At 42.7% G+C, this 13143-nt stretch overlaps 1 protein-coding gene across 3 annotated transcripts in view; it reads left to right on the top strand.

Annotated features, from left to right (window-relative positions):
• ppil2 (peptidylprolyl isomerase (cyclophilin)-like 2) overlaps window positions 1–13143 on the top strand; it is a 352242-nt gene that overhangs the window by 1842 nt on the left and 337257 nt on the right. For 2 of the 3 annotated variants that reach the window (XM_072245362.1, XM_072245376.1), the window contains exons 3-5: window positions 1192–1237; window positions 2470–2532; window positions 5358–5409. In XM_072245362.1, the coding sequence (XP_072101463.1) occupies window positions 1192–1237; window positions 2470–2532; window positions 5358–5409 (161 nt within the window). The remainder of the gene's footprint in view (window positions 1–1191; window positions 1238–2469; window positions 2533–5357; window positions 5410–13143) is intronic. The other variant, XM_072245369.1, reaches the window with a different exon arrangement.

Raw genomic sequence — 13143 nt, 5'->3', positions numbered from 1 at the left:
ACGATGTTTCAACACCGTGTCTTCAAATCTGTGTATCATGGTTTTGACTTTGCTATTTGATCTAGTATTTAAATGATTCAATACTCAGTGACAGATACCTTCACTGCAGTTAACAGTTGAACAGTTCAGTAAAATATTGGGCACCAGGTTCTTGTGGAGGCAAAGGTATTTCATTAGTAGTTCGTTGAATAGCTTAAATGCTGTCAATTACTGGATTTTCTACTGCTGCAGCAATCTTACCTGTTCCAGAGTAATACTTCGTAGAGTATTGTTTTTAACACCATTTATAGTACCTGTGTCACACTGTGAATTAGTCGTTCAAGTCAAAAGTTTGGTGAGTTTAGTGCTGAAATCAGGTTTGCCAATTTAATATGAACCTTACATTTTGATTTGTTGATAACTATGAGGAGACAAAGTTTGGTGATTTTTAGTCACTTATGAGGTTGGGAGAAAACTGGCACCAATCATTGCATTTTGCAGCATGGAACAATTCCAGTCAGCCCTTGAAAGGGATATGCAGCCAGTATCATATAATCAGACTGCTGGAAGAACTTGAGCTGGTCAGGCAGTAGTTGCAGGTGCAAAGGGATGCTTAATATTTTGGGTCATGATCTTTCAGCAGGCCTGGCAAAGGGATGGCCAACATTTCGGATGGAGAACCTGCGTCAGGTTGCATCCTGATGTAGAGTCTCAATGCAAAACATCACCGGTCCTTCTGTCTCAACAGATGCTGCCTGACCTACTGAGTTCTTCCAGCAGTTGTCTTTTTCTCTGGATCCCAGCATCTGCAGCCAGCGTCATTGTACTGATGTGATATTCAAGAAAGCTGAATATATGTATAAATGCTCTGCCTTATTTTGTTTCAGAAAAATAAATGTTCCTGCATTTAAAGAAGACTGAGCATTTTAATGTTCGATTATAGTTATGGATAGCCATTGTACTCCTGCAACCCAGTTCACTGGTGGCACACCTAGTGATACTCTAGGGCAGCCTTCTGGTGCTGTGGTGATAGGGTCAGACTGCTTACAGGTTGGAAGCACCCAATTTATCTGCTCAGTTTGGTCTATAGCCAAGTGCACAGCTTGATCCTGGCAGATGTTCGGTTCCTTGTATAATGCTTGTAATTAGATCTGAATTTTAATGAGTTGATCTGATTTACTTCAGGAATGTCATTTCTTTTCTGTCCTGCAGTGATTCCACAAGCTAACTTCCGCCGCTTGCCTTTTGATCACTGCAGGTAAGGGCATGCTCGTGCTCTGCTTTCTTTTTACTCCTAAAAATTAATGACCATAATAGTAGAGTAACATTCAACTGCAGGTGGCATTGTATTGTGCAATGTAGAACAAGAGATTATGCTTAAAATTTCACACAGTTTAGACTTAAATCATCTGATGCCATTGTATTATTCTCCAGCACTTATTTTTGAAGCTTTGGCATTCTCTAAAATTACTTCTGGTCTTTCAAGTCATGCCAGCCAGCAACCCCCGATTTAATCCTAACCTAATCACGGGACAATTTACAATGCCCAATTAACCTTCTAACCTGCACATCTTTGGACTGTGGAGGAAACTGGAGCACCCGGAGGAAACCCATGCATTCCACAGGGAGGACGTACAGACTCCTTACAGAGGATGCCGGGATTGGACTCCAGGACTCCCAACACCTCGAGCTGTAATAGCGGAGTGCTAACTGCTGTGTTACTGTTGTGCACCACGGTAGTGTAGCGGTTATCGTGACTCTATTACAACTCTCGGCTTTCCAGAGTTTGGAGTTCAATTCCGGCACCGTTCTGTAAGGAGTCGCTGTACGTCCACCCTGTGGAATGTATGAGTTTTCCCCGTGTGCTCCAGTTTCCTCCACAGTCCAAAGACACACTGGGTAGGCTTCTGCATTATCTAAACTTATTTCTAAATATTGTGTTAAATATGAGCGAAACCTGAACCATTCATACCAATGGAAAGTTCTGCAAAATGCAAGGCTGCATTTAAAACCAAAAATAATACAGTTTTTATTTGTTTCCACCCAATTACAACTTTTCATTGATTTACTGATTTTTTTGAATGAATGTTAATTTAAAGCAATGAAATAATCTATACTGAACAAACTCAACCCAATTAGTTATTGCGCTGTAAATCATTTAATTTCAGGTTTTAAATGTGATGTAAGGAATTTGTAAGACATTGGAAGTTTGTTTTTGGCATTTGTGCAGTTGTGTTGTGAAGAAAAGTAAATTTTAGTCTCTTGATTCTGCCCAGACCAAATACATTTTTCTAAACTGAAAATCTTTTAACTTCTAATTATTGCCACAAGGAAAGTATTTTCTGAATAATGTATGTTTGCAGCTTAAACTGTTCAGGGATAAGAGGCTTTAAAGTATCTTTGGAATCTCAATCTTGAAATGTCTGTTATCCATTTACTTTTGGTGTGCTAAGTGAAAATGATTGTCATTTTGCTTGTTTTAACTTGCAGCTTGTCCCTTCAGCCCTTTGAGTATCCAGTCTGCACACCTGATGGAATGGTGTTTGATCTCCTGTGAGTATAAAAGGATTATTATTATGCAGCATGGCTCACTTTGTGTTTTACATTCCAATGAATAATCAGGAGAGGGATGCGCAAGAATTTGGTTAAAAGGCTTTGTTTAATCAGTCAGAATCAGATCTATTATCACTGACATATGTCATGAAATTTGTGGTATCAGCTGTGGAAGAGGGTTTTTTCCCCCTCAGCATTTGCAAAGAACTGGAGGTAATAATCCTGGTTGCATTGCGGTTTTTATTTTTAACTGGAGGCTGTGTGCTATATTCAGATTATGGATCACAGGCTGTCTTTACACAACATTCAAATGAATGGTAACAGTAGAAGAGAGCAGTGCTGGAAATCTAAATGAATATCAGAAAATCTGTACAGAAAGTGAGGTGAATCTTTCCATTTTAAAACTTCATCAAAACTAGCCAGCAGTGAGCCATTAAAGAAACTTGGAATTGTTACTTATGAAGTCTACATTGTGGTTGGTTTGGAACTCTGCAAATGGAAGTGAATCTTTGCCATTGTTGTTAAGATCACCAGACCACACATTGAACATTCCTAGAAGTGAAAAAGGCTGAATTCGGCTTTGTAGCAGGAAAATTGCATTTAGTTAGACTTTCTGATGTCTGGGAAAGGAAGTTACACAATTGCTCATTCTGATGGATTTTCTGCATTTTTGTAATAAATGATTAGACTGGGCTAGATATAACCATATAACAATTACAGCACGGAAACAGCCCATCTCGGCCCTTCTAGTCCGTGCCGAACTCTTACTCTCACCTAGTCCCACCGACCTGCACTCAGCCCATAACCCTCCATTCCTTTCCTGTCCATGTAGCTGTCCAATTTAACTTTAAATGACAACATCGAACCTGCCTCAACCACTTCAAAATGTGTGTATTGAAACCATTGCAGCAACAGATTGAAGCAAAAATATTTAAGCTCTCAAAACTAATCAAACAAATTAAACTTTTCATGATTAGGCGTTTTACTTTAGCCAAAGCCTGCTGGATTGTTGTAAATTTTATTCCTAGATTAATCATTTTAAATCGTGATGTTACAATGCCCTCTGCTGGGATCTAATGGGATTGCAATAGTTCAGACTTGATTTGTTTTAAGTTGTGGAGGGGCATTATTATGGTAAAAGTCAGCATGGATTAAATTAACTCTCTGGTCCAATTTGAAAATGTGATGGATTAGATAACCATTATTTTCAAACAATTTGACTACATTGCCTATCCACCTGGCTTCGACCATCATCCTCTAGCTATCCTCCTACCCCTCTCCCCCACCTTTTCATTCTGTTGTCTTTCCAGCCCCAAAGGAGAGTTTCAGCCCAAAATGTTGACTGGTTATTCATTTCCATAGATACTGCCTGACCTGCTGAGTAGCTCCAGCACTTTGTGTATGTTGATTTGCAATCAAGGACTTGTAGGAACATCAGTGTGGACTTTATTACCAAATGGCATAATAGGAGGTTTCGTTCAACTACGTGTGTAATCTTTCAAACTTGCTAATAGTGTGGGTGGAAGATGAGATCAAAAAGCAAAATCCATACTTAAGTAGAATTAATGAGGTAACATATATATAAATGGAAAGCAAATTGAGGTAAGGATGAAGATCAAGTTTAACAGCCAAATAAAACAGTGTTCCTCCTGGGCCATGCTGCTAAGCCCAGTACAACATACACACACAACACAGAACACGTATAGCACATATAATTATTACAGCAGAAAAACACTCCTAACATTGATTTATTTAAAGAAAGGATTGAACTCCAATCACAATATAATTTACTATTAACTTATCCTATTGAAAGAAATTTGCAGTTTTAAGCATCTGCAGATTTTCTCTTGTTTGTGATTGGATAAACTATTCTTGTGATGTTTTCTATTTTACTTTCAAAGTATCTTTACTTTTGGAAAAAAAACTAAGTCATGGGCATGTAGGTATTTGAAGTAAATTTCAAATCATGCACATACACCATTTGGTCCCTTGAGCTCATGCTGCCTCTATACATGAATAATATAGTTTGTTATATTCCCAGTATAATTATAAAATTGTCACGAAATACCATCCCAACCTTCTGTATTCCTTCCATTCTAAGCTGCATCTTAATATTAATGGTTAAAGAAATGGAAATGTGACTTGATAGAGATGCATAAGATGATAGGAAGCATAGCTAGAATGGATAGCCAGTGCCTTTTTCCCAGGTGGCAATGGCTGAAATGAAGGCAGAATTTTAAGTGTTTGGAGGAACGTATAAGACTGTTGGAAACACAAGAGATTCTGCAGATGCTGGAAATCCAGAGTAACACACACAAAATGCTAGAAAAACTCAGGTCAGGTGGCATCTACCGAAGGAATAAATAAGTCAACATTTTGGGTCAAGCCCTTTGATCATGACTTCATTTAGTTGAAGTTAGGGGTTTAATTTGAAGTTACGACTTCATCTGGCTAAATGCAGAGATTCTCCACTGTTTTGTGTGTGTTGGGTGGATGCCAGATATACACTTTTTATGGAGAGATGTGCGTGAAACACATTGTGAGAGTGATTGTAGAGGCTGGTACATTAGGAATATTTAAGAGACTTGGATAGGATGGAAGAAAAATTGTGTGTTATGTGGGAGGGAAGAAGTAGATTGATCTTGGAGTTTGTTAAAAGGTCGGCATAGCATCATGGGTCGAAAGACCAGTACTGTGTTGTACTGTTCTATGTTGTTCCTGGTTTGGATTTGTTGCTGATTTAAAATGGTTTTGAATAGTTTATGAATTTCCCAGTGATTGATCTTACCTGTGTTTCTGAAAATTTCTTGGCAATTTTTCTGTAGGTCTATCATTCCATGGATAAAGAAATTTGGTACCCATCCCACTACTGGTGAGGTAAGGATCTTCTAATACATGTCACTTATTGTTGATTACTTGTGAAGGATATCATAACTATCATCAAAAGTTACAAACTTTCCTCAAATCTATTTGTCATAGACAATATTTGTAACTTCTAAGAACAAACACCATCAATGAAAATGGAAACACAGCTTGTTGAAGTATTTTGTGTGCACCTTAGTAAAGGAAGGGGAAAGCATGCATAATATTCCAGGGAAGTTATTAATGGATCAAGGACTGGAACTCACTAAAGCAATGAAAAATCCAGGAGAAATATAATGCCACTTAGGGCATGATGGCTTGTATCCTAGGGTTTTATAAAGACTTCCAATTTTGATTTAGTTGTCCGATGAGGTAGATGCATTGTGTTTGTAGATGGCGCTGGTATCTGGCAACTCTGCGCGCGCTCTTCTGAGCAAACTGCCCTCTACACTGTCCTATACCCAAGAAACCCTTCTAAACCTCCAATCTGCTACATCTAGCAAGATCAACAACACCATGGCGAAGCTACTGACCCAGCTGGAGATCACTGACGCGCCAGAATTGCTTCTTCAACTCGGGACCGCACCTGGATGCGACCAGCGAGGCCTGGTCCGAGGCCCACCACGTTCCTGGAGACCCACGGCCTGCTACCGTGCTGGAGCACTTGGAGACGCGGCCCATTCTGACCAGCACCTCTCCGGAGCAGACGACCACACAGAAGTGACGTTGGAGACCTCAAGGTGCCCCAGACGCTTCTCCGGAGCGACCACTGTAAAGCCCCATTGGTGGCCATCCACAGCTGCCGAAAGTGAGGCCTCAGAAATTGAGCCCGAGGCTCGGCTGGAGTGAAGACCTCCACAACCGGCAGCCGACCCTCTGGGATTAAGTGTTGGCTTCGAGGCCCAACCCAATCGACAGTCTGGGACCCCGGCAGCTGGAAGTGGCAGTGGAGCCTCCCCCGTCACTCGGCCCGACCAGGAGTGCCTGATGACGCGATCCTCCGATTGATCCCCGTGGGACGCGTCCACCAACCTCAAAGAGCTGCCAACAACACACTGCATCAATGGAAACCTGGAAGGATGCACTATTTACTGAGGAAGCGTGGGAAAAGAGCTGGGCTGCTGGTCAGATTGAAGCTGAGGGGCTTTGTGTCCCTCTGCCCACCATCCTACTAGCTAACGTGCAAGCCATAGGGAACAAGGTGGATGATCTTAAAGGGAGATGCAGAACTGCTGTGTATTCTGTTTAACCAAGACCTGGCTCTCCCCTGCCACCCCCGACTGTGCCATCCGACCAGAGAGATTTTTGATCCATTTTTGCATGGCGTCTTCAAGCAAGACGAGGGGAGGTGGTGTCTGCCTACTGATCAACACTGCGTGATGCTCGGACACAGTGGCACTGACAAACTCCTGCAGCCCGGACCTGGAACACCTGTCGGTAAAGTGTCGTCCCTACTATCTGCCACGGGAATTCACTTGGTCATACTGACAGCGGTCTACATTCCCCCCCAGGCGGACGTGGAGTGTGCTCTGAACATACTGTATGCAAACATCAGTGAACTTGAGACCAGGTACCTGGAGGCTTTGCTCATTACAGCCGGGGACTTTAACCAGGCCAACCTCAGAAAGGCGCTGCCAAAGGTATATCAACATGTCTCCTGCCCCTCTAGAGGCCTGAATATACTTGACTACTGCTACACAGCAGTCAAAGTTGCCTACCGTTCTGTGCCACGACCTCACTTCGGAAAATCGGACCATCAGGCTGTCCGTACTTCTCCTCCCAGCTTACAAACAGAAACTGAAGCGGGAGGTCACGGTGTCAAAAGTAGTGTCGCGTTGGACAGAGGAAACGGATGAGGCCCTCCGTGACTGCTTTGAATGGGTGGACTGGTTAGTATTCAAGGACTCGGCAGCTAACCTGGATGAGTATGCCTCAGCTGTCACGGACTTTATCTGGAAATGCACAGAGAACTGTGTCTCTCGCAAGACGATCCGGGTATTCCCTAACCGGAAACTTTGGATGAATTATGAGGTCAAGTCCCTTTTGAAGGCTAGAGCTGCGGCTTTTAGGTCCGATGATAACAGTCGCTACACGGAATCCAGGCGTGAACTCCAGAAAGCCATTAAGGGTACCAAGAGGCAATATCGAGCCAAGTTGGACGCCCAGGCTAACCAGAGAGATGCCGGTAGACCTTGGCAGGGTCTAAATGAGATCACTGGGCTCAAAGAAAAGGCTGGGAATATCAATTAACTGTCGCGCTTCTCTTCCTGACAAACTTAACATATTCTACGCAAGATTTGAACAGAAGAGGAGCGTCCCACTCCCTCTGGATGAACTGAACCTGGTGACATCGAGATTCATCGTCACCGAGGAGGACATTAGAAGGGCCTTCCTGAGGATAAACCCAAGGAAGGCGACGGGCCCAGATGGCGTCCCGGGACGGGTTTTCCAGGCCTGTGCAAGCAAGCTAGCTGGAGTGTTTGCTGACATCTTCAACTGCTCCTTGCTTCAGTCTAAGATCCCCCTGGTGTTTTAAGAAGGCAACGATAATCCCAGTGCCGAAGAAGAGCAAGGTGGCATGCCTGAATGACTATCGACCTGTGGCTCTGACATCAATTGCTATGAAGTGCTTCGAGCGATTGGTTATGGCACACATCAACCACAGCCTACCGGTCAACCTCGACGCTTTGCAATTCGCCTACCGGAGCAACAGGTCAACGGCAGATGCCATCTCTCTGGCCCTACATCCCTCCTTTGAACACCTGGAGAATAAAGACGCATATGTAAGGCTCCTTTTCATTGACTGCAGCTCTGCCTTTAATACCATCATTCCAAATAAACTGATTCCTAAGCTCCGGAACCTGGGCCTTAGCACTCAGATCTGCAGCTGGATCTTCAACTTCCTCACAGACAGGACCCAGGCTGTAAAAATAGGGGACTAGCTCTCCTCTACAATCACCCTGTGCATCGGTGCCCACAAGGCTGTGTACTCAGCCCCCTGCTGTATTCACCGTACACCCATGATTGTGTAGCCAAGTTTCCATCAAACTCAATATATAAGTTTGCTGATGACACCACAATTGTAGGCCGTATCTTGGGTAATGATGAGTTTGAGTACAGAGAGGAATTTAAGAACCTGGTGGCATGGTGCAAAGACAATAACCTATCCCTCAACTTCAACAAGACGAAGGAATTGGTTGTTGACTTCAGAAGGAGTGGCGGACCGCACGACCCCATTTACATCGGTAGTGCGCAAGTGGAACAGGTCAAAGGCTTTAAATTCCTCGGGGTCTATATCACAAATGACTGGACTTCGTCCAACCAAGCAGAGTCCACTGCCAAGAAGGCCCACCAGCACCTTTAGTTCCTGAGAAAGCTAAAGGAATTTGGCCTGTCCCCTAAAACCCTCACTAATTTTTACAGATGCACTGTAGAAAGCATTCTTCTAGGGTGCATCACAACCTGGTATGGGAGTTGTCCTGTCCAAGACCGGAAGAAGCTGCAGAAGATCGTGAACACAGCCCAGCACATCACTCAAGCCAGTATTCTGTCCTTGGACTCACTTTACACTGCACGCTGTCGGAGCGATGCTGCCAGGATAATGAAGGACACGACTCACCCAGCCAACACACTTTTCATCCCTCTTCCCTCCGGGAGAAGGCTCAGGAGCTTGAAGACTCCTACGGCTAGATTTGGGAACAGCTTCTGTCCAACTGTGATAAGACCGTTGAATGGGTCCTGACCCGGATCTGGGCCGTACCCTCCAAATATCCAGACCTACCTCTCGGTTTTTTTCACTACCTTATTTTCCCTTTTCTATTTTCTATTTATGATTTATAATTTAAATGTTTACTATTTACTATTGATTTGTACTCCAGGGAGCGTGAAGCGCAGAATCAAATATTGCTGTGATGATTGTATGCTCTAGTATCAATTGTTTGGCGACAATGAAGTAGAGTAAAGTAACATCCTTATTGCTGAGACAGAGAAAATAGGAATTATCCACTGCTTATTTTTTTACATCTGATGTGAAGATATTGGGATCTTTGGAGTCAGAGTTTGGAGTACTTAAATTTGAACTAATTAGAGAGGGGCAATTTGTAAAAAGTAGACCATATCTAATAAAACTTTATGAGAAAGAGGGCTCATTGAAACCTACAGAATATTGAAAGTCCTGGATAGAGTGTTCTTCAAGAGGTTGCTTCCATTGAAAGGAGATTCTAGGATCCAAGGGCACAGCCTCAAAATAAAGGGATGTTTCTTAAACTGAGATGAGGAGTTTCTTCTGCCAAAGGGTGATGAATCTGTGGGATTCGTTGCATCAGAGGGCTGTGGATGCTGTTGGGTGTACTTAAGGCAGAGATTGATAGGTTCTCGATTGGTAAGGAGTTAATGTTTATAGGGAGAAGGCAGAAGAATGGGGATGAGAAAATCAGCCACGATTGAATGGTGGAGTGGGCTTTATGAGCCAAATCGCCTAATTCTGCTCCTATAATCTTGGTCTTGTATAGTTTGAAAATGCAATGGAAGTTGTAGAAGAAGGGTCATTTACAGTTATCCAGTCTGGCCTATATGTGACTGCAGATCCACATCAGTGCACTGGACTCTTAGCTGCCCTGAAAGGGCCTGTGTCATTACTGCTTCAGCGGATAGAAAAATATTAAATCAAATGGACCTAGGCTCTGGATCCCGATGTGCAAAAGTTGCCCATGATCCAGTGGACCTTACAATAGCCCCTCATGTTGTGTTCAAGTTGTTCACAAAAAAAAGGACAAATCCAATCCAACTGGAAACTGCCCACTTATGCCATTTCAGAGGATCATACCTCCTGGTCATGTTCCAGTCTCCTCCATCACAACCTTCTTGCCCCACCTGTAGGACATTCTGTCCAGAGATGGTGGAAGAGTGAGGTATGGACAAGAAGGCGTAGTTATGAAAATTTTCGGCATTGATTGTAGAGCCCATAAAGTCTCATGTTATCAGAGTGATTCACAGACAAACATCCTCCAGATTATCACCTACTGACCTGGTTCAGCTGCTGAATCAGTATGTTAAATAACAGTTTGAAGAAGCACAGTATGCCTGCTAGTTGCCAGTTGATGGGGTGGGGGTTAAATTTCCATGTTGAAGATAATTTTGGTAGATCTGTTGGCTTGACTAACATAACTGCTAGGTTGTGTAGGCAGCAGGCAATGAGCCATCCAACATGAGAGAGAAATCTGTAGACCTTGTCTACATCTGTGGAAGATGCATCTGTCCATTTCACCATTGGTAGAAATGATAGTGCTTCTACAAACAAAATTCCTCTCTTCACGTTGTTAATACCATCTACTATGTTGTATAGCACTATGGGATCAAATCAAAACGTGAGCCACAGTGGATCATCAACAGCATCGGAGCTGTAAACCACCATTCTCTGTAACCTTGTGGCGTGATAGACCCCTGGATCAAACTTAGATCGGAGAAAAATGCTGGGACTAGTACCAGATACACCTAAAATTGAGATGCTAACCCACAGGTCCATCTCTGTGCTAAACAACAGAAGCAGCATACAATGTACGGAGCTAAGTAATGTCACAACTAATGGGTCAGGCTGAAATTCTAGTCATGAGTGATGTTAGAAATTAAGTTGTAAATTGGAACTTTTCCATTTTACTGTTCCAAAAGAAGCTATGTGGCAGCCATGCCAGCACCACCTGGCAGAAAAAAAGGTTACTTTCCTCAAGCAGTAAGGCTGATCAACACCTCCACCCACTAACCCGTCACTCCACACCCTCAACCACCACTACTTTGTCATTTCCAGTCAGTCACCTTATATACAGACAGTCCTGTGCCTAGTCGCACTTTATGGACGTAAGATCGATCTATGTATAGAAGCTATCTTATGTTTATATTTATTTGCTTTTTTTGCTGTTTTTTTTTAATCTTATTGTGTTTATTTGTGCTGCATTAGATCTGAAATAACAATTCGTTCACCTTTACACAAGTTTACTGGAAATGATATTAAACAACCTTGAATCCTGATGATTAACTGACGGCCTCTTTCTGACTTTGATTGTGAAAAGAACCATTTAAACTTCTCAAATAGATATTTCAGACCACATGACAGGTATGCTGTGAACAGTACGTTAAGGAAAGATGATTTAAATAGTTCTGTGATAGAAGATACTTGGGAACAAAAGTCAGGCAGAACTTCATGAACAACAAGCAATGCACTTCACTTGAAAAATCTTAGAATGATATGGCGTGCTTGAATCTTATCTTCATTTAATGTACAGATGAATAAAGTGAAAAGGAAGCAAAATCTTTTTATTTGGAAGGATGAAATGCACAGGATAACTGTATTTGTCAACCTTTGACAACAACATGGTGGTGTAGTGTAGCACTATTACAGTGCCAGTGATCATTGATGGGGGTTCGATTCCCGCTGCTGTCCATAAGACGTTTGCATATTCTCCCCCTGACTGTGAGTTTCACCTGGATGCTCTGGTTTTCTCCCACATTCCACAGTTGTACTGTTAGGTTGGGGAATTGTGAACATGCTACATTGGCGCCCTAAATGTGGCGATGATTGGCCCAGCACAATTCTTGCTGATTTGATTCAAGTAACACATTTCAATGAATATTTCGAAGTGTGTGTGACAAGTAAAGCTAATCTTTAAATCTTTACCCTCTATCAAGCAATAGTTTATCAATGTGTTTGCAGTTCAGTTTTGCTCCCACTAGGTGGTAGCCTTTAGCTGTTGAAACACTTCCTGTTCGAATCCAAACTATTTCACTGGATTTCCTGATCTGTACATTTCTTCCGATCCAGGCACAAATCGAGTTAAAGTGCAAGGCCTGCTCCCACATGCCTGATAATCTATCCCTAGTGATAAGGCAAAGGCAGCAGGGGATGTAGAAGAGGCTTGAATTGTTTGAGTGCAGTAATCTTTAGGGCTGTAATGATGGAAGGGGTAGAAGTATGAAGGTGCAAATCCACCAGTTGGAAACTTGTGATACCAAAACAATATTTTCCAAAGTGAATTACAAATTTAATAGAGACAAAAGAGTACTTACACTAGTCACGCTTGCAGTGGAATGGAAATTACTCTGGGTGTGTTTGTATAATTTAGTTAGATTATACTCTTGGACAGTTGGGACAGTTGATCACTTGAGTAATGGTTGGCTTGTGGATTTAGCAGAAGTCAAGGACAGCTGTACTCTCAGTGTTTGCCCAGTATACACGCAGGCTGCTAAAGCAAACACATTGTGCTGCTCTCTGTTCCACTGGCTCCCAAATTCACTGTAGTCGTCATTATAACCAAGTGAATGATTTGTAACTCAAAAGTTACTCAAGCTTACTGTAAATCTGTAATGCTTTAGTAAATATTTTTCTCAGAAATCAGGAGTCGCTCAACAAGAGCGAGAGCGTCTTTGGGGAGGGATAAACAGTTGAGGTTTTGGGTCAAGGCCCTTCAGGACTAGAAAGAAAGAGAGAATAAGCCAAAATAAAAAGGTGGGGGAAGGGAAAGGGATTGCAAGTTGGCAGGTTATTGGTGATAGCAGGTGTGGGAGGAAAGTGGGTGGGAAGGGGAGGAAGGGGATAGGTATAGGGGAAGAAACAAAGGGCTGAAGAAGTAGGAATCCGTTAGAGGAGACAGTGGAACATGGGGAAGGAGGGGGGAACCAGAGCGAGGTGATGGGCAGGTGAGGAGAATCGAGGAGGTGACCGGATAGACAGATTTGGCACTGGAAAAACAGAGAAAA

The sequence above is a fragment of the Mobula birostris genome, chromosome 2, assembly GCF_030028105.1.
Source record: "Mobula birostris isolate sMobBir1 chromosome 2, sMobBir1.hap1, whole genome shotgun sequence".
NCBI lineage: Eukaryota > Metazoa > Chordata > Chondrichthyes > Myliobatiformes > Myliobatidae > Mobula > Mobula birostris.
Note: the sequence above shows the minus strand (reverse complement) of the source record. Positions and strands in the feature narration are given on the sequence as shown.